The following is a 21,820-nucleotide window of genomic DNA, read 5'->3' as shown; positions in this document are numbered from 1 at the left end:
AAATGAAATAGCAGTAACCTTCCTCACAATGTRTCTCATATAAGGTTTGTGAAGTTTCTTGGGACAGTGACCATTTCCRAGTATGACATGCAGAGGCTTAATGATGTATTTGTAATGAAAATTATTAGATTTTTTTTCCATATCCCTGAGTCAGTATCACACCTTTTTCTATATGCTTTGTAATAAATATTGGCAGGAATTGGGTAAGTGACTCACCTTCATCTAAAGGAACCTCTTCCTCCTCACAGGGAGAAGGAAGGAGAGGCTGCAGAGGTTCCATGTTGATTATGAGTTGCTTGTTCAAGGAGGGAGAGCTGCGACTCTGRGTAATGCTGGTTCTGAAAGAATGGGGAAAACAGGGTCAGTTTGCTTTGCTTTGCTTACGGGAAACAACTGCAGTCCAGCAGGTCTCATCTCAGCCTCATTTTGCATAAATTACTAGGCCTTGAGCTATCATGAAAACCTCTACATATCAAATGCTGCCGTCAGCTGCGTAATGTTGCACCCTCTGCAGATGTAAACCTTTCAATACCTGAAGTGTGAGAGAAGGTTTGTGCTGGTTTGCCTCCTTTACACTGCCTGACTTTCTTTCATCTTAGGCAGGATTTCAGTGTGTTGCTCCTCTCCACAATGCACAGCACACATTAGTATTTGAGTTCGAGGAAGGGGAAGGTTGCCATTGCCTCCAGAACTGGGTAAAGGATTTGTTACAGTTTGAGCACTGCACATCAAAGACTGAAGCAGGAGCAACTGTGTCCCTGTGGTTTGCTGATACAGAGTGCTCTCGCTCATGCCCACACACCCCAGATGTTGCCTCTACATTGTGCCTCCCAGCACTCAGGACGGCTTTCTTTCTTGTCTCGCTACACTCTAAGAGACTTTCTTCTAGCAAGTATTGAGTATGCTTTGGAAAGTTTTAGGAATGCTGTTGATCTTCTTCAGCCATGGTGCTTATTAGCCTAAAAATATCTTACTGAGAATATAAAAGGGTTCTTTTGAATACATTATCTAGGATTTACACTATATAGGCCTGAAGCAAGAATCCTGAAAAGGTCTCAACAAATATGTTATAAAATATTTACTTTTGATGAGAGCAAAGATGAAATGGAAGAGTGTTCTACTCTACTTCAAATGGTATATAGATCCAGTGCTGAAGTTTCACAAAAAGCATTTCAAGTTTGCACAAAGATTCAACTTAAAATTCCGCCTAAATCGACTGAACAAAGAGCCTATTGCAAGTCAAAAGATGGAACTGCGTGTTGCTGAAGGTCCCAAGGTTAAACTGGGTAGGCAGATGCCCAACTTTTAACCTACACTACGTGTCATTAAACATTCTGTGGGCATAAACAAGCTTTCTTGCTCAAYTGACATGATTTCTTGTGTCTTAATACATGCCCAAAGACATTTGTCCTCATTTGCATTCTCTCAACAGCCTCTGACAACTACTTAGTTTAAATTTTCACTATCCATATAAGGTTTTCAATTAATTATTSATATTATAACCACCCCAACCCAAAAGTAAATCCATTGGCTTGTATGCAATCCCTGGATCTTTGTGCTTGTTAAGAGCACTCAAGCAACTCCCAAAATATGAGTTGGGCCTAGGAGCACATATAGACTTTTGCTCCATGCTTATTTACAAAGATGCCTCCTTCAGGCATGCCCTGGAAGCAAAATATTGAATCATTCAGTGTGTTTGTCAGAAGAACTTGCCTCTGCATTAATCCTGCATGACTASCCACTCCAGTGGATTTTTCARTATRCAGWGCTTTAAGTGTAATATCCAAACTCAAAGATACTCAACAGTACCCTCTTCTCAGCTGCATGGTTCTTTCTTAATGCAGCCAAGGTACAACTGAATTCACTTTGAGGGTGAGAGTACAGGRAGAAAAAACTTTATATATATTTTCCTGTCCCCAAATCCTCTTTCACAGAGTAACTCATTTTAAAATACACTCTTTTTTTGAGCCAAAAATTTGCTAAACTTTTTGCCTGCTTGTGCTTTGAGAAGGATCAGCTACCTCTGTCTCCCATTTCCAAGCCGAGCTATAAAAGCACCTGAAATCAATCATAAGACTATTCCTTAGTCATTATAATACACTGAACTTGGAGCTTCCATAATGTTGTAAATGCAAGCTTTTTAAGAAGGTTGACAACAAAAAATATGTATTGCTACTTATGGGTGTTAAATCCACATTATGTTGCTTTATAAATTTATTTGCTCTCTGRTCTGTTTCTTTATGTACACTATGTTTTAAAAAATACATTTAAAATACTTTTAAATATAGAAATCAAAGAAAAGCAAAATACAAGATAAAAAATAATTTTAAGTGCAAATCTTTTCTTATCCTAGAATAAAGAATCCTTTTGGAAAACAACAATTTACTAAAGAATCCTCTTGGAAAACAACAATTTACTAATGTGAGCAATTATTCTCATTTAAAATACATTTGTGTGCCCAAATATTCTATACTGACTCAATGATGCATCTACACTCTGTCTTCTGTGTTCTCATTTAATGTATTCTAGACCTTCACATATCCCATTTTAAAATGTAATCTGGAATAATGTGTTTGAAAGCATGTCTGCACAGCCTAATTGTTAATTACGTAGTAGGGCTGGACAACATATAAATATTTACTGCAAATATATTTCCACCCTTTAATAAGACAATCCACTTTTATCTCAAATATGGACAGAAAATCAATATTCAATTGAGAAACCAAGCACACTCCCTGGAAACATGAAAAGAAATCTCAATAAAAATAGGGATAAGGCTGTAGAATGTTCAGAAAGTTAAGTAACCTTTTTTTAAAAAAGGTTTCAAATAGTGCTCCCTGATGGTCTCCTTCTTTTCTGATGTTCTTTAATCAGGTTCTTAGGAATTTTTACTGCCACTACAATGAGTGATAAGGACCTGAAAGATTTAGTTTGCTYGCAAAGTCCAGCTGCTTGTATCTTACAAGCCAAATTTTCCTGCAAAAGAAATATTTTCTAATTTTTTTTTCTCTTTACTGATTGAACTTCATGCTTTTTAATCTGACTGCATTATGGAAAAACTATCAAGTATACTCTTAAACATACCCATAAGCACATAGAAACCGAAAGCTTTCAAAACCAAACAAAATCTAGGAATGAAATGAGAATCTACTTTTCTGTCAGGATCCTATAATGTCAGTTTATCTCATAATACAGAAAATAGTACAAGCTACCAAGCTGAATGATTAATTAAACTCAGCTTCAAAGCAGCACAGATTAGGTTCTCCCTTGTAGGAGATAATACACTATTGTCAGAATTCTGTAAGATGGTGACATATATTCCTAAGGCTTGCATGTGTAATTGTGGAAACTCAGAATGAGAGCCATTACACCTGACAGTATAGGAAAGAGAATATTTCCGTAGAGGAAAATAATCCTCCCTAGTCCTTAAACTTCAGTACTGAATGTCAAGACATACCTGTGAACTTCAGGAGGTTCCCTCTGGATTTTAGAGCTTGCCTCCACAACCTCTTTGGCTACTTTTCCACTGTATTAAAAGATGAAATAAATATTCAAGTAAATACTATGACACATGCAAGAATTATGTAAATGTGAATGATTAAATTGCATTTAATGAAAAAAGGGAGGAAAAATTCCTATAAAGTACATACATAATGTCCCAGAACAAAACTGCCCTGACTACTTGCTCAAAAAGCTGCCAAAAAAAAAAGCAACCTTTTGCAGTAGATCACCACAAGTGGGACTGGAGTGCCTCTTTAACTCACACCTGGTTCAGAGCTGCCCAGCTGCAGAGGGTGTGCAATCTCTGCACTGGCCACACATCCTTGTTTTTATAGAAGCTGCACCAAAAGCGCAGCTGTCTGCTGGTGAAACTACTCTTGACAGAAGTGTCTGTGTGAAAACTCCTGTTTATTTTAAAAGTGACACGGAAGAGGCAAGAGGAAATCTTTCAAATCTTGATCTCAATAASTTGTGAAGAGACCCTCCAGTAAAAAAAGGCCCTGAATTTGCCATTAGTAATTACTGACATTTTCTTAATTTCTGAAATTATTTACCATGAACAAGAAACAGCAAATACCCACCTATATCGAAATCTACTGCCTTTAAAAAATATCTTGCTGCTGGACATTGTCTTGATCTGACTGGATTTTGCATACCTTGAAGAAAAATAGTAGGGGCTGTCACATTTTTGAGGACATGATAAGCAAGGCAAACTACAAAATAGCTACTTTGTAATTTTTATACCATAAAGTAATATAAAAAAAAATTAGCTTCTCAACTTTTCTAAGGCTTTTATACAAACTACACTATATATATATATATATATATATATATATGCATATATAGAATTATTCAGCATAGAATGACTGAACATTGAACAAGCGATTGTCAGGAAAACAGGAAAATTAAATGCAGACACTTGTTGCATCTCTGTAGATTTTCATTCACAGCATGAAAGAAAGATACTGTGGTACACCAAAAGCCCCTGGGACATATGTCTTAACACCACCTCATTTGTGGGAAAGCATGGCTGTTTCTGCTTTTCCACTAGGGAAACAAAGAAATAACAAAGACAACTACTTGTCTCCCAAGGTAGGTGATTTCCCAATATCTCTATCCTTTCCCAATATCTCTATCCTGCCAACCTCTCAGTAGCCTACATCATGTCCTACTGCTTCTCTGTAATCACCAAATACACAGCAACCTTTTATCACAGTCTGTTATGACAAAAATCAYGGAAGAGTACCRCASGCATGCTATTTCTTTGACGTTCTCTTGAAAAATGGCAAACTGATTTTGTACTGAGTCTCTCATTCCCCGACCCTGGTAAACAACTTCCTGTGATTAATATCTGGTTGAACGTAATGGCAACAGTGAACCCTGAACCTGGATCAAGACAGGGTTAAAGCTCTGTTTTTCAAAACATGTCAYGAGATCATGACCCTTCCTTAAATTCCAAGTCTGAAACTCTTCTAGGAAGAGGAGAGGATCAAATTTAATTAAGGCAAAGTGTCATTACCATGAATTACTTGCACAATCTGACCATGCCTGCTCTAACCTTATTAGAATACCTTGTTGGTATTATACAGAGCATAAACAAATGGGATTTATCTAATGCTGTTAAGTAACTAACTGTCCCCACTGTACAACTCTATTTGTCTGACGTGTGTGAAAACATTTCCTGTTTCAAAACTACTAWCTTAAGGCTTTATTTCTAGATTGTTTTGGCTTCAATTTCATGTTTAGAAGATTATTGTTATTTTTCTGCACTGTCCATAGAAGATAGAAGCAGCAGCGAGAAACTGCAATCCCCATTCCCCATCTCCCTGAGCTGCTCAGGGCAAGGAGGATATAGGGGACTCAGAAATTAAGGAGTAAAGTTGAGCCTGGAATTCAACAGGTGAATGATGGTTTTAGTTTTGTCTCTACTGACCATTGGAAATAAAGTAAAAAGGTGAGAAACAATTAAAATTAAACTTTCTCAAGTCAAATCTGTTTTGCCTGTGACAGTAATTGGTAATCAATCTTTCTCTCTTTATCCTAACTCATAAGCTATTTTACTGTATTTTTCCCTCTTGGCCTGCTGAGTAGAGGGAGTCAGAGAGCAGCTGGGTAGGCATCAGGTATCTAACCAAGATCAAACAAATCCTCTACAACCATATATTTGTGACCAAAACCCAAATGTAAATATTACAACCATTTAACAAGAGCAGAGGGGTGATATTGCTGGGAGTCTCCCTGAGACATTTTTACTTTGAGCAAATTTCCGCTCAAAAAAATTATTAATTTCTCTGCTTTGGGTGAAAATTGTCTCCTACCCCTTATTTATTTCTTGTAAAATAAAATAAAACCTCTCAAACACCATGTGCTACTTTCCCATTWAAGTCTACTTGCAATGGTAAATACTTCCTGATAAACTTCATATTAGCCTTTACATATAGATTATATTTAGACTTCACAAAGCCTCAAGCACCGTAGACGTTAACACAGAGAATCAACAGGTGCATTGTGCGAGCTCCTACTTTCTGYTTGTTCATTGAATATATCTGTTGGATAGATTATATATTATTGTAAAACAGTTGAAACTAAAGAAGGACTCCTCTCCAAATTAAAGCAGGTCATTAACATCCAGGTTAGAAGACACATTCTTCCTACTTATTTACTCTTTACCCTTACAGCAGCTCCCTGGTGTTATTATGTGCCAACACAGAAACAGTAATTTTTATAAAATATGCAAGAGGCTGTAAGAAGAGACCAAGCAGCAAGAATAAAAGCTACATGCYTAAAGGGAAGCATCAATAAACAGATCTAATTAAGTCAATGGAAGGCAGAAAATATGCGGAGGATCTTTTTAATGAAGAATTATTATCAGGTTCCCTTTCAGGTAACAGGGAGGTGGATACTACCATTTTTCTTGTCACTTTACAGGCTTTTTGTGTTTTACAAGACCATAGATACATTTCAAAAGGTTTWTAAGAACATTTTCTTTTCTTTCTGAAATCATAGCAGAGAACTGTTTATTTTTCAGTCAACTCTTACTAAGCCTTGGATTTCAAGTGGAAGAACAATTACCTCCTGGCAGAAGAGCCCAGAGAATCAAGCATAACAGATTGTTTCCTCAGTGCTCAAGATAYTTCACAGCAAGGCTAAGACTAACAGCTAGTTCCCAGGCAAAAGTGCAGAACTGTGTCCATCCAATATCTCACTACAGAGAAGTGAAAACAATGTGCCAGAGCTAAAATCCTCTTGCCTCATTTAAATTTTAAACAACTTTTAATACTGGCCTGAAGTGAAATAATATTCCCCATTAACTTGCATCTTTCCTATTTGCATTCTGCATTCTGTCAATTGAATGRAACATTTCATATTGAACAATCTTCTATTCACATGCACATTCTCTTTTTACTTTTGGTATAGATGATGACTTTAGGTGTACGTACTTGTAAAAAGCCTGGTTCTCCACCCCACATTTCCAAAGATGCTTGCAGGCTGCTGGTGTAGAAGTATGGAATGACAGCACAGCCTTTTTCTAAGTACAAGGAAAAGAAAGCAAATGAAAGCAGTGAAAATGTTGAATTCTCAAAGATTGAAGTAGCTGTGCCTAATGGCATCACCTAGAACCAGATAAATTCATCCACAGATGTATAATCCACAAATAGCTCATATTCAAACAGCCCAAGCAATTTTTTTCAGAAATAATAGGAGATGCTTGGAGGGAGCATGTAAGAGATTGTGTGCAAGTGGCTCGTAAAATACCTGTGCAGTAGGGCAAAATCAAAGGAGGGCAGTCACTGTGCTCAATATTCTACATTGCAGTTTCTGAACTACGTACTCTCCACCTCTCTCTCCTCCCTACAATTTGATGTCCTACCATCAAAATCTCCTTGCAGCCACGTGAGCAGTCCTGATACCTGTGATATTATTTCCTGCCTTCATTTTCTTTCCTCACTGCACTCAAAATGATSACCTTAGACTATCATCACTGACCTAAGGGAACAACATGCTGTAGGCAAAAGTCTGTAGGATCTCAATGACAAGAGGCCAGTGACAGGACTCCTAACCACCTCGGACAGGCTCTAGCTTTTTCAGCTGACCAAGATTTGAGAATGTCATTGTGATTTACCAAAAATACCTCACACTGATCCAGGAATCAATACTTTGAATTTGAATCACATACAAACATCTTCTATACTATAGACTGGGCGAGTACAGCTTTAGCACATTAAAATAAATTAAAGCTTTACTCCGAAGGCATCCAAAACCACAACAAGTCAACATAGCACWGTATGAATATTTATAGTGAGAAATGCCTCAACCCTTTGCAAATCAGACATTTTTTTAAAAATCAGCAATAATCACATTCACTCATATTCTATATTTTAGTTACAATATGAAGTACAACTACTGATTCTTTAGAAGTTTAGTTACATAAATACGCTATGTCTTAGTGGTTCTTAAGCACAGAAGTCTGTAAAAATATTAAACCTAACCTCCTTCTGGGCTCCAAACACATAAAAAGTCTTTCCTTCAAATTTCAGTTTATAGACATCACACCTAGAAAGATAAAAAAATATATAAGTACAGGAAAAAAAAATAGATCTTCAATTAAGAAAAGTAACTAGCAAGATTCCCTGATTCCCAAAGTCAAGCAGGCTATCAAATGACAAAAAGGCCTCAACAGACCTTACATGCTTTTGGATAGTCTAATTTTTACAGAGAACATAAGCTCAGGATATTTTACAACTGTATGTACATTCAAAGAATTGACTTTGTCTGCTGGGAAGTGAAGAGGAAATTAAAGKCAGGCAAAAGCTTCCATTTACTCTTCATTTATGACACAGTTTGTAATTCATCTTACATCTTAAAATCTGGTATCTACTGGAACTAGACAGAGGGAAAGATAATGTTCTTTYCTCTATACTTATTTATCTGAGGCTTCATATCACAAAGTAGTAACTGACTACCTACCAGAGAACACAACAAGGACAAAAAGAAAATGCTTGACAGCACCTGTAATAGAGGGGCCTTATAAGTAGCAAAACCTATATAAAAACTGAATTTAATCAAGGTTGAGAGCTCAATCTACATATGGAGCAACAATGCACCATGAAAAGGCAATGTGATGGCTCTGCTTAAATTGTAATGGAAATTTTTTCATTACCGTAGTTAAAATGGAGACACTGTTGTTTTTCATAAACTTGTCTAGGAGTTTTACACGTCAGAGTTGAAATGGGAATAACTCTGGACACAAGGAAAACACCTATCTGAAACTATATAGCAAGAGTTTTCCTTTTACATGAGAAAAGCAAAAAGCATTCCAGTTGAGCAAGATTTCACATTGAAAAGAAAATATTAAATACAAATTTGGATTTTTATTGTGTACCACAAATTTCATCTAAAATTAGTTACAGCTACTAGCTCTCACTTCCAGGCCTCTAACATGAAAGAAGCAGTACATAGTGTTCAGATAAATCTCACCAGATTGACCTTCCAACCTCTATGGTAACATTGAGACTGTTTATTGGCTTTTCCTCTATTGCTGTTATTTTTTTTTCTGGTTTAYATATTAATGCACTTTAAAAATATGCCTAGATCACCAAGAGGTTATGCTATCCTCAAATAACATGGAAAGCTAAGTGCTGCAAAATTCAGTATGGGCAAAATTCATCTTGGCAAGTGCTACCCTCTCCTCRGTGCACCATAGACTGACATTACAGTTATATTTTCCTTTTGCCAAAATCACTGAAGTGCTGTGAGCATGGTTGCCCACAATTAACCCCATAGAAACTGCAGCATTGCAGGATTGCAAGTGGATGGCATTCGACAGGCACGTGCTCTGATCTCCATGGGTAGCTCAATTGTCCAGACAGGACTACACTGACTCACTGAAACACCTCTGAGGATTTCAGATTATTCAACACTCAGGGATGTTTCTACAGGTATACAGTAAGGAGCACAGCTTCACTGTTTTTTTGCCTTCTGCCCATCTTGATTACGACACACAGGTTGAGAGCTCAGAGATGCAACAGCCTCACCTAAGTAGCTGCCGTTGGTGTCCATGTAGTAGCAGGGCTAAAATGAGATTATAACGTCCAAGCATGACTGGTCACTGCTGAGGGCATGGCCAGCTGCTCAAAACATCATCTCAGGAGCTCAGTTTCACCTCTTCCTCAAATAAGGCTGACTGAGGCTGACCTGTTTAGTCCAGGAGTCCAAAACCAAACAAACCAAGGCCAGTTGCTTAAGTGCCTGCTTCTTACTAAAATATACTAAAAAACTAAAAATTCAAAGGTATTCTCACCTCCTCCTCTGTTTACCAAGTAAGTTCTTTTATAGTGTTCAAATYGAAGATAATTAAATGAGGAAACAGCAATATTTCAAAAAGTCAAATAAGTGGACTTCTGTAAATTATTCCAGACCCCYCTGCCAATAAACCTCACTAGTGATTTACGGCATAACTGAAAAATCAACCTACTCAGTTTTAGTATTTGTAAATTTTGTTGAGTAATGTACCTTGTGGAATAATTTTCACTGGGAGCTGAATCAGACTAAATTTGTTGTTGTTACTATTTTTGTTGTTATATAAAATCCTTTAAAACAGAAACATGATGGGGCAGGAAAAGTAATATTCACATGGGTCACCTTAAAGACAACAAATAGTGAAAATGATAGGAAAAAGAGAAGACATAGGAGAAGGTAATCATTTATTGAGATATTCTTACATCATATGCTTACCATTTTAATAAATGAATTCTTTTATTCCCTTGGAAAACTACAAATCCAGCGGCAGTGAATCCTAAAAATGTAGTTGTCCCAAACGAGTCCTTGAAAGAGAAAAAGAAACAWAACTTTCCCCTCATCCAACAAAGTATTTCTCGCTGACAGCATAAATTGTTGGTCCATTCTGGATTACCTCTATTTTGTTTTCCCTTTCAAAACTGCCTTCAAAATGTAAATTTCTTAGAAAAGGACTGCTCTTGGCAATACAGGCCTCTTATTTCCAGACATTTAAGGGAGTAACAGCAGATTATGTTTCATTTSCATCTACCTGTAGCTGATGACAACAGGGATTCCCTTAGGAAGACTTAACAATTTTATTAAAAGCATACTTCTGTGTATGTCCCATTCTTAACTGGATGACTAACTACAAGCTTGGGATTCATATCTCATTCAACACTGATATTTTTTGATATTTCACAATACACTGYTCCTCTGCAAGGTGTTGTGTTGGAAATACTGCTGGCAGACAGCATTTACTATTATAAGCTTCTGGTTTGTGCTCAAGTACTCTCGGGTACAAACCAGAAGATATAGTGGTACTTGCCTTTCAAAGTAAAGAAAACACAATTTTTAACTACACAATAAAAGTTCTCACTTATAATTTTTGACTAATGATTATGATGGATTTGATATTAACTGGATTTTCTGTCCATCCCAAGTTCTATAACCTCATCTTGCTAAAGATAGTCAACTTTACTATGCCTTCTATTTCACCAACAAAATAATGGACAACAGAAACAGGGATGGTTGTGGAGTAGCAGCCACAGCACTGGAAAGAGCATGTCATAGGGAACCAGTGAAGAACCTTGCTTGACAGTTCACTGCTAGAAGAGAGACAAATTTTCCTTAAGCATAGGTGATGAACCTCTGATTGTCCCCTACACTATACGCCCTACCACAAAGATAAAGAGGAAATTCTGAGCCAGTTATGCCACTAAGTGCTAACCTAAATCTCTGGGATGCCTTTTGAAAATCTGCAGTATAGTTTCAGAGAGAACTTTACTACATCACTGACTTCACTGAGCTTGTCTTTCACACAGGGGCACCATTCCTGACAAGTATATACACAATCTTATGTGGTTTTATGTTAGAGTTGACTGCTTGAGGGTGTTTGCCACCAGAACAGCTAACTGAACAGTGCTGCTGTCCCAGCACAAGAGATAATCCACCAGCCAAAGAAAAGCATCCCTTAAAACACAAAGCAACCCTGCAGATTATGCAGTAATCTGCATAAGTAATTAAAAATGCAGGTGTAAGGGATAATCAGAACTGGTAATGAAGATCACCTTCTTATAGAGGACCACAAAATAGCAGAGTGGAGAGTGGGAATGGGAACTGAGTTCTCCTCTTTGTACTTTTGGCTTGCTGTTCTTCCTTAGATTTGCATATTTTGATGGTGTTTGAAAAACTGATCTGCCGTGGACTATCAATTTGTGGCATCGTCTGGGCAGAACTATGGTGAATCTTGAAAATCTTGGAAAACAAAAAATATTTCACACCTGGAGCACTTAAAAGAAACCTTTGCACTAAATGCAAAGAAATTATGAAGTAAGATCAGAGCTTGTGTCATGACACTCTACTAGATTCTCCTATGATGTTCTTCTGCTTCCTCTGGAGAGACCTTTCTTTTGACTGGTGCAGAAATATTAACCAATCAGTGCTCTTCCAAGGCTTAAGTATAATATTTAGTTAAAGAGCAGGTTTTTTATAAATTACTCCTTATTTGTGCCTGGATAAATACCAGAGCTAAATCAACACCATTAGTGGCTTTTAACTAAGTGCTATTAAGAAGAATATTTTATTAAAATTTAGTAAAAAAAACCTGTTACCTTGCAAGGATGAGGATCAACACCATAAGTTTCCAAAGAATTTGCTTTAAGAAGCAAGTTAAATTCAGCAACAGCTGGGGTCTGACCTCTGAAATTACAAAAGAAAAAGGAGTTTGACTGTAAATAGAGATAGGAGAAAAAGATCTTTTGACTAGAGAGTTTAAATGCCTAAAAACAGAGGAAAGTTTTATTGATACTCAAACTATTTCAACCATGTTTTGTTTATAATAAAAAGATAGAAAACCTTTCACATGTATTCTTCTGCTGAGTTGTACTGTGCCTGATATTTTCCGATAAATTCTGATGTTTTTTCTCAATCGTGAGATAACAAGAAAAYTAATCAGAATTATCTAATATCCTGCAAGTATTTCCTGTGTTTTGATATACCCTCATGTCTGCCTGAATATAAACTAAACCTCAACATCTTTTTTCCACAAACTCTTGCTCCCCATCTCATTTGAAAGGATTGCGCAGATTAACAAACATTCCTTCCAGTGCAGGGCATAAACATGGCAATCATATTACACTGCCTCCTCAGATGTACGCCTAATTATAGCAGCGCCTGCTACCAACACGAGAGCTCAGAATCTGTCAGCATTTCCATTTAAACGCCCCTATTTTTAGGGTGTCTATAATCAACAGTGAATATACACTAAAGCCTGAAATACGGCATGAAAGGCTTGAGTTCTAGAGTAGGTTTTATTAYTTGATTTTTGGTAACTCCTGCCATTGCAGTAAGCTCTAACACAGATTTACAATGCCTACTTGAAAGTTAATTGTCTCATGTATTATTTCTTTTATGTATCTGTATGACCAGAGTACATGATTCTGATACATAATATGATTTTATAATAATGAATAGTGCCTAAGACATTTAGAAAGCCAGGTCTCAGAAATAATTTTCATGCACATCATTTAAAAAAGAAAAAACCTCCATCAGGTAGAAACCATCATGTATTGACATATGATATCCAGGATCTGCCCCATAGTCCTGTTTAACAATAAGACAACATTTAGTATGCTTGTGGATATCAAATCCTATTTTGAACCTAACAGGATGATGACATGTGGCAATGTAAGTATCTATAACCTTTTCTGTAACAGAGTTTTTCAAACTGCTCATTTTTGCTTCACTGTTCATCATCTCCCAGTCGATCCCATGATACTTCTTGTGCTCTTCAGTATTTATTTTGGACCTCTTTTGATACTACACAACCTTCACTTTATTTCAGACCAAATGTTTGTGGATGTTTTGCTTTTAAATTAAAAAATATATATACAGAGAAGAAGTGGCCTTCTTTCTCTTTCCTGTTTTGGTCTCTTTCTCACCACTTGCAGATGGGGATGAGCATATATTAAGGGGAATGCCAGAAATTTSAAATGTGTATTTACATAGCTAAATATTTAAGGACAGAACAGCGTGAAAGCAGCAAACGAAACAAAAATGCCTATTTTTCCAGTCAATTTTTTGGTAGCTCTACTAAATTTTTTCTCCATTTTCAATACTGCTAAACCACAACTTTATGTCATCACAACTGTAAGACCATAGTTGACCCCTAAAAAGGCAATATGTTTGTTTCATGTACCAGTCAACTGCTCTTGACAGAGGTAATTAACTAGTTTGACTTAAATTACTCAGAATAGTAATACTGCATTGTGAAAAGCCAAACAAATAGTTTGATTGSTTATTGTATATTGGGTCTTTTAAATAGGAAAGACTATAAAACGCATCTTTCATCCACCTCTGTTTGCTGGTGCAAAGGATAGTCAGTCTTCYGGTTTCAATGGACCAAAAAGTGACAGGTAATTTTCAATAATGTAGTCTGGGGAGCTGGCATATTCAAATGGGGGAAAAATCTTAATTTGCCATTACTATTAAAGACACAATTAAAAAAAATAAAAAAAAAAAACAAAAACAAAAACAGTATCAGGCTCCCCTTACCTACATCCTCTGAAACTACACAGATTTTGTGTRCATCAAGTGAAACAAACTGTGATATTTGGGGGAGAAAAAAGCAGAWTATATGGACAAATTTTATCTTAGCCAATTACAGGCTAATCAAACGGCCACAGTGCAAAGCCTTAAAAGAACATCACAAAGCACAAGAATCAAGGACAATATCAAATGAAAAAATCCTCATTTGTCTCTTATCAAAGGATTAATATTTAACCTTGATAATATGCTCTTCATTTGTAACTTAGTAATGAAATTTTTCTTACTAAATAAAAATATAACCGTAGCAAATCTGATCAGCAAAGTCAACATTTTTAACAATCACTGATCYAACATTAGATATGCCTTTTATTTGCTTTGTTACAAAGCCCTTACTCTTTCTCTATGCAACAAACAGCCTTACAAAAGAATTTATAGTGTCCTCAGTTATGCAAGTGTTTCAACTATTGCCTCTTAAAGTGGAAAAACAGAGTATATTTAGGCAACACGTATTTGCTTTTTTGGAACTCTCAGGRAAGTCATGTCTCTCAGGGTATTTASTGCTCTTGACCTTATTTTCAGTATATATTCAGCATTAAGTGGAAGATACATTCCCTTTCTACAAGTTGCAGGCACTACAGCACCCRTGTGCAGCATAGCAAAGGTTTTGAACAGCACCAGCAAAAGAAACCACTACTCAGAAACATTTCTGTATACCATATAAATGATAAGAAGTGGATTAATTGTGAAATAAGAGTTCCACAGCCATTAGCTAAAAATTGTGGGAGCTAGGAATCAATCCATGAAAAAGTTCCTAATAAAATTTTAATGAAACAAATACTTCAACAGAACMCTGAGAAATATGCGATACACTCTGTTTTTAACTTGAGGCTCATGACAAGTATGCACTAGAGGACGTAAAAGCTCTGTTTATTCCATACAGAGTGCCCAGCTTTGAAGGACTTCAAAGGCAAGGAAGCTCAACAGAGAACAACTTCCAGGGTGTGTCACAGTGATGATCTACTTTCTTCACTCACAGCCAATATCAATTCACTCAAGAATTTACTCCCCTTCATACTTGGCATTTGGAGTATATATATGTTAATTTCTGAAATTATCAATCTTAGTGAAAGATAAGCATGAAACAGCATAGGAGCATTAAATCCTTTTACCAACGAAGACCACATAGTAATAACAGCAAAGAAAAAAAAATGTTTTCAATGCCATTCTCATCATCTTGGTTCCCAAGTGACATTAGTGAAGTCACTTGATTCATCTTCTTTTACTGACTTATATAGTGCAGTGAAATACTACTTTTATTAAACCAGTAATAATAACAATTACAGTCCACCCTTGTGCCTCATTTCTGTGTCAAGCAAAGGTACTTGCTGCAGAATTACTATAGCAATACTTTACTAGAGCATGTCATATCCATGTTAAATCTCTGAACATTTGTGGCTTGTAAGGTGTATCAAAGTCTTAATAGAAGAATAAATAAGTATTTACACAATGATCTGGGCTCTAGAGATATTACATATTCACCTCCACATAAACCAGGCAAACCATCATAATGCTTTAAATAACATAGTCAGTCTCCATCAACCACTCTTTGCCCTGCCCTGAAACTGTGGGCATATTTCTCTGTGGTCTCAGAAGACACAATAGAAACAACTTCAAAAAGGATGTCTGCCTGTAAARTGTTCTTGTTGTTATATCCCAGATCTTGTAGACAGCATCCCTCAGCAGAACAGGGTTAGCTGGGTTTCCTTTTAACATGAAATGAAGCTAGAACTCTGCACAAGGAATCAGTGCATTTYGCTGCACTGTACACTGAACACAGAACTGCTTACTACATGAATAAGGTTTTCCTGCTGTATCTTTAAATCTTTTCACATGTAGTTGAGACTCCAATTGCTATAGAGTTATAAAGGTCTTGATAGTCTTCATCAGCTTTTACTTCAAGCTCAGAAGATTTTGGCAGATAGTGGAGATGTTTTTAAATAAATTCTTTTTGCTACTATTTTCAGTCACAACATGTGGTATTGAAATAAACCTGTTTTGATTGTTAATGTTTCAGTCACAGTGGAAAAAAATAGCACAGCAGTGGCAGTAATTTCAAAGAAAAGCACTAAATGAAGACATGGTAAAGGAAATTGTAGGCTGTGGTTCAGTTTATCAGAGCAGCAAGGCCAGGCTCAGCACAAGCAGCAGTGCAGCTCCCCAGGAGCAGCCCTGCCTGGCACTGGAGGAAGATAAAAGCCTTTAAATGGGTCTGTATATGGAAAGAAACATTATCGTCTAGGAAGCAAATGAATAGCCGAAAATTGCCRAAACATACTGAACTTAAAAAGCTGCAGAACACTTAAATATAAATTTTAACTTTTACTGCAAAATTGTTTTTTTCTCAGACAGGTATAATCTCAGTAAAACTCCAATCATCACTTTTATAAAATAACCAAACTTTTTTACTGAGTCTATTAAATGCTTATGGGTTTAATTTTAMAACATGCACGCTGCAATGATGTGTGCCACTTACATAACTCCTTCTACCAGAACATTTCAAATTACTTGTGTGCCTTCAGAGATCAGATTGAGATGGTGCCTCTGAAGTCTGTGTTCASACATTTGTATTTCAGCTTTATTTGATGCAGTGACCCAGCTTTAATCATATTCAAAGATAGAATATATTTACAGAAGAAATGCAGTCTTAATTTACCTATTATTAACTTAAAATGTATTCCCATGATACAGAGAAATCTACTAAGCTTTCTGGTTTTACTATCACAGTAGATTAATATTTCTGGTCCAGACACACCCAGCCCACAAAGGCTTCTCCAAATAGAGAAGAGCTGAGGAGGGAGGATGGGGGCAGAGGAAATAGGCTCTTCCAGTTGATGAAGAAATCCAAACATTGTAGAATTTCACATGGACAACTGAAGATAGCAGTGTGTTAAGTATGCAGAATCTGAAGCCAAACATCACCATGACACAAGTAACAACTGGCATGATAAAAACAATTGACATTTGTAGATCATGACTATGACCACTCTTCCCAGGGAATAAAAAGTTAAAAAATACAGTGCATGAGCACTCACACAGACACACCACAAGCTATATTTTTCCTAAAGCTGAAAAATTATTGATGTTTTCATAAAAATTACAACTTTCCCAGCTAAAGCAGATTATCATTTCTATTCTCTTGGACTTAAATTAAAAGAAAAATTCCACGTATTGATACATCTTTTCAGTTTTTCTAAAGGGAATGGAAAAGACACCTCTTGTCTATGAAGTTCCTTTCTCTGTGTTACTGCTTCAGCTGCATCTTCCTTTAAATTCCTGCTCAGGTAAAGCTGAGTTCCTCACCATAAAGCTTCTGGAAATACTCTCTGTGCCATGCAAACACTGATCCAACCAAACACATCTCACTCTTACTATTTTCTAGTTTCCAGTRAATCCAGAATTGCAAGAACAGCTCCTTGATTTGAATTGGTTTTAATCACACTTTCATCAGAAAAAAAAAATATGGTTCAGAAGAAAAAAACTTTGAGGAAATCAGCAGGCACCAAATCCTTCAGAGAAAGGACTAGGTGACTACATTCCAAGCATCTCTCTAATTCATCCAGATTGCACTGATTAAAAATTCTGGACTGTAAATGGGAATATATAGCAGAGTGGAAACAAATGGTTCAGCTATTGTATTACACAAGTTTTAATACTTAGATAGAACCTGTTATGAAGTCAGAGTGACTGTTGTCAACATAAGGCCTAATAGATAAATCTAAATGCTTCCATGGGGAAACTCGAAGTGAGGCAGCACGGGATACCAAGGCTGAAATGAAGGGGAAGCACAGCCTGCAACAGAGGTGTGGCCCTGAGCAACATCACCACTGTCTGCCTGACAACTCTCACTACGTTTCATTGTCTTCCTCAGCCCTCCGAAGTCTACAATACATTTTGTATAATTAGGAACTAAAAAGACTTTGGCCCCTGAGGCCTGGAAGACATTTATCCCTGCAATAGCCGTGCTCTTTTCCAGACACCCCCTCAGCTCTACAAAAACCTCAGTCCTCTGCAAAGGGGCTTCTCTCTCGTGCAACATGACTTGCAAGTTTTGGAGCATACTATCTGCCTGTTACATTGAATTCCCTTTGTGTATACCAGGTTGTTAGATATCAATGTGATTAGGGTAGTGCTGGAAGCTAAATATAAAGTGTGAATGAGTGTGCCACCAGCATCATGCATAAAACCATATATTATCTACTTTTAATTATAAGAGGCAACTAAATGAAATAAATCTGCCTTATTCTGGAATTTAGCAATGCTTTTCAATGTATTCACTGTGTGCTGAATTTCAATTTATTCAGCATGCAAGAAGTTGCTTTAATCTTGAATGAAATGATATTAACACCCACAAAGAAAAACATTTTCTAGCAACCGTTGCCAAGCCTTGCAGCACAGCCTCCCAGATTGTACTCAGATAGTAACATTTGTAGTGGTGCTTGCCAGTGGCTGCACTGACAGCTGCCGAGAGCGGGAGAGCCGCAGCAGTGGGGACCGGGATATCCTGTGCTCCTGCTGGCGCCAGTGTCAAAGCCAGTGGGAACCCATGGAATGGCTAAGGGAATACAGCGAGAGTCRGAGCAGCACAGGAAATTGAAAAGGGCTTAAATCCTCACTGAGTGCACAATGTGGATGATGCAGCAAAGGAAAAATGTTACATGCCTTTCAAATCAAATTTAAACAACACTTCTCGTTTAGCTTGGATCAAAGATGAGCATTAATTTGCAACTCTGGTTTTCAAGAAAATACTCCCTTTGGCTCAACACTTTAAATGGCTTTTGAGATAGTTATTTTCAGAATATGGCAGTGACTTCACATCCTCAGAGAAAGCCTTTTCTTCTCCCAAAAGATATTCTTGCACACGTGACTTTTGCAAAGCATATGATACACAGAGACAACAGCCAATTCAGTAGCACTCAGGTACCTTAAGCCTATATCTACACTGGCCATTCAAAAGAATAATAAATAACTTGTATTTACCKATATGAAGTCAGCATGGGAAGCAGGCATTTGAACAGGTTATGTAACTCTATATTTTTTTTTAAAAAAGTAAATATTTGTGTGAGGCTTTCAGATAAATTCAAGGCTTTTTATATAACACTTCCATAAATACATGGCATAATATTTCACATCAGAACTAAAAATGGATTATTAGTTTTCAGATGGGATAAAAATAAAGTGCTTGATTTTCAAACACTGAGTTCTTTAAAAAAGAAAAAAAAAAGAAATCAGAAGAAAAAAAAACCCTGCCAAAACATCAATCCTACAAATATAAATTTCCTTGATAGGGACTTATGTCAATCTTTCCCTCAGAAATCTCTGTATTTTCAGGTGTCTAGACCCTGTGAATTCTGGCTGAAAAGTATCTTTCCAAAACAAAGAAACTTATCACAGTAAAAAGTTCTGTTAAAGCTCTTTTGTCTTGTTCTGTACCTCCCCCTTCCTTAACAAGTGAAGAAGTTACTAAAATTCAAAAGACAATCACAACTCAACAAACCTGTCATGAATATCTGTCACGCTTATATTTTTGCACAATATTTTTTGTTGTATTAAGTGCAGCAGAAAGTCATTTTGCTAAAATCCAGTGATGTTCTCACAACCAAAACTTACAAGAAATAATGACACTGCATCATACGTCTGCTTTAAGCGATTAGAAAAGGCTTCTAAATAACACCCAATGAGTCACTAGGTCACAGGAAGCTGTCACAGTATTTTGTTCCTGCTTTCCAGACACTTCCCTCCCTGATCTTCATGTTCCTTTCTAAAGCTAAATTCCTCCATCTTTCTGTAGGACAGAAGAAAAAATGGGACCAATGAAAAGGCCTTATGAATGTTGACACAGTGAAGAACTGGCCTCTTCTAAACCCCAGGGCTTTGGTTATATAAAAGTCTATTGCAGGAGAGAGGTGTCMTGTTCTTTGTTTGTTTACAAATGTGAAGAAAACAGTCTGACTCACAGAGCTGAAACTTAGAGGTAAGTATCCTGGAGGCAGAAGATTGGCACCTGGMTCAAAAAGGCTCTCAGTCTGCTCTTCTCACATTTTGGCTGTTACCTAACACCTCACCTGAGTGTCTTGGAAGGAAAGGCCTGGGGAATTCCTTGCAACAGCTTGAAATATACTCATTGAGCAGCACAACATTATTTTTATCAGAAAATTCAACTTGCTGAAGAATGCATTGGAACAGAAGTGTTAATTAATACCATAGAGAAGCCTGGCTCTTCCTGTCATTTTTTCCCAGCTAGATATGTACATCTGATCATCTMCCTCTGGAACTCTCCACATATTATTCATTATATGTCAGATATGTTTTATTAATTTGTACTGCTAGAATACAGATCCATGGAATTAAATGTCCAGAAAAAGGTTAAACTTCTGCGTCATTAGTGAGTGTCTGATGTAAAAAATATAGGAGGATGATCAATTGTAGGAAGATAGAGCTACAGTGGGAAATTGCCAGATAGCAGCTACCCAGACAGCTCTGAAACTGTCTTTGTTCTGTGAAAATAGACAAATGGATAAGGCCCACCTGATGCTGATGTGAGAAAAGAAAATAGAAAAGAAAGATGGCAGTTTGTAAGGGCTGCAAAGTGCTACAACCACTGAACCTGAAATTKGTAACATAGGAATTGGTAAAATATAGAATAGAAAGAGAATTAAGGAACATATCACTGGCATATAAGAGGAGAATTCTACTTTATAAATTATAGTTATGCCTCAAGCCCTTCCTGTTTTTGGTTTTTTTGTTTTTTTTTTTTGTAGGAACCAGCAGATCCACAACCCCAAAAAGTCAGCCCAATATCATCTGATTTCCAAAAAGAAATAACAAATGCTGTCACACAATAAGACTACTGAAGAAATTCAGGGATATCCTCACATGCTGAGCAACCACTGATGGGAGGAATTCAGAACCTAGAGAATCCCAGAGGGGTCTGTGTGAAAGGTTATAACATTTACTGTCACAGGATCAGACAGATTACATCAACATTTAACAGGATTTAAAAAATTACCTAAAAAAATTGTCTGGTTATCCATAAGAGAGGAACTATATGATTACATTCACAAAGGATGTGCAGAATTACACATAAATGAAAAAGCAAACCACCACAGAAAAATACATCTCTCCCAATGTTATGAAATATAAAACCCACCAGCACTGACCTACCACCCTTCCTTCTCTTCTCCTAACTTTAATTAAAGCACTACYCTATTCTTAAAAGACTGAATTTGTCAGTCTTTTTATTTGCATCTTGGCTTAAGTGATGAAAGGTCTTGATTTTTAAAGGTTGAATTTATCCTTTGGGAATCTGTAGACACTGCATGAAACAATAGTGCAGTAAAATTAATTATTTTTCCTATTTTAAAATGCTGTTGCTATGGGTCTGTGTACAGTGCAGGCTGGACTGCTCTAAAAATGTTAGATGCATGCCATTTAAARCATCATTTCACTGAAAGAAAAACAAAGTAAGTATATAGGTTTCAGGTAGGAAAAAAGAGAAGACACGTTCATAGTGACACGCATATTGTCATAAATGTTGCACCTTGTTTCAAAAACATATTTTGTAGGCTTCTGGGGAGAAAAAAAAAGTGTTTTAAGCTTTAACTCTCCTGAAAAGGCATTTTTATCTTTTTCTTTTTTGTTTTGCTTATATTGAAATATGAAAATAAAACACAGGATAAGCAAGTGCTAAGAGCCTTGTAGCCTTGCAATAAAAACT

At 36.6% G+C, this 21,820-nt stretch overlaps 1 protein-coding gene across 1 annotated transcript in view; it reads right to left on the bottom strand.

Annotated features, from left to right (window-relative positions):
- FRMD3 (FERM domain containing 3) overlaps positions 1-21,820 on the bottom strand; it is a 69,021-nt gene that overhangs the window by 12,248 nt on the left and 34,953 nt on the right. The window contains exons 6-12 of the mRNA XM_057370034.1: positions 12,111-12,198; positions 10,237-10,325; positions 7,992-8,055; positions 6,942-7,030; positions 4,083-4,157; positions 3,458-3,526; positions 217-338 (exon numbers count right to left, since the gene is read on the bottom strand). Of these exons, the coding sequence (XP_057226017.1) occupies positions 217-338; positions 3,458-3,526; positions 4,083-4,157; positions 6,942-7,030; positions 7,992-8,055; positions 10,237-10,325; positions 12,111-12,198 (596 nt within the window). The remainder of the gene's footprint in view (positions 1-216; positions 339-3,457; positions 3,527-4,082; positions 4,158-6,941; positions 7,031-7,991; positions 8,056-10,236; positions 10,326-12,110; positions 12,199-21,820) is intronic.

Source organism: Malurus melanocephalus, unplaced genomic scaffold (genome assembly GCF_030028575.1).
Source record: "Malurus melanocephalus ecotype Western Australia unplaced genomic scaffold, MMel_1.1 scaffold_117, whole genome shotgun sequence".
NCBI classification, from domain to species: Eukaryota; Metazoa; Chordata; class Aves; order Passeriformes; family Maluridae; genus Malurus; species Malurus melanocephalus.
This window is presented reverse-complemented; position numbering and strand designations above follow the sequence as displayed.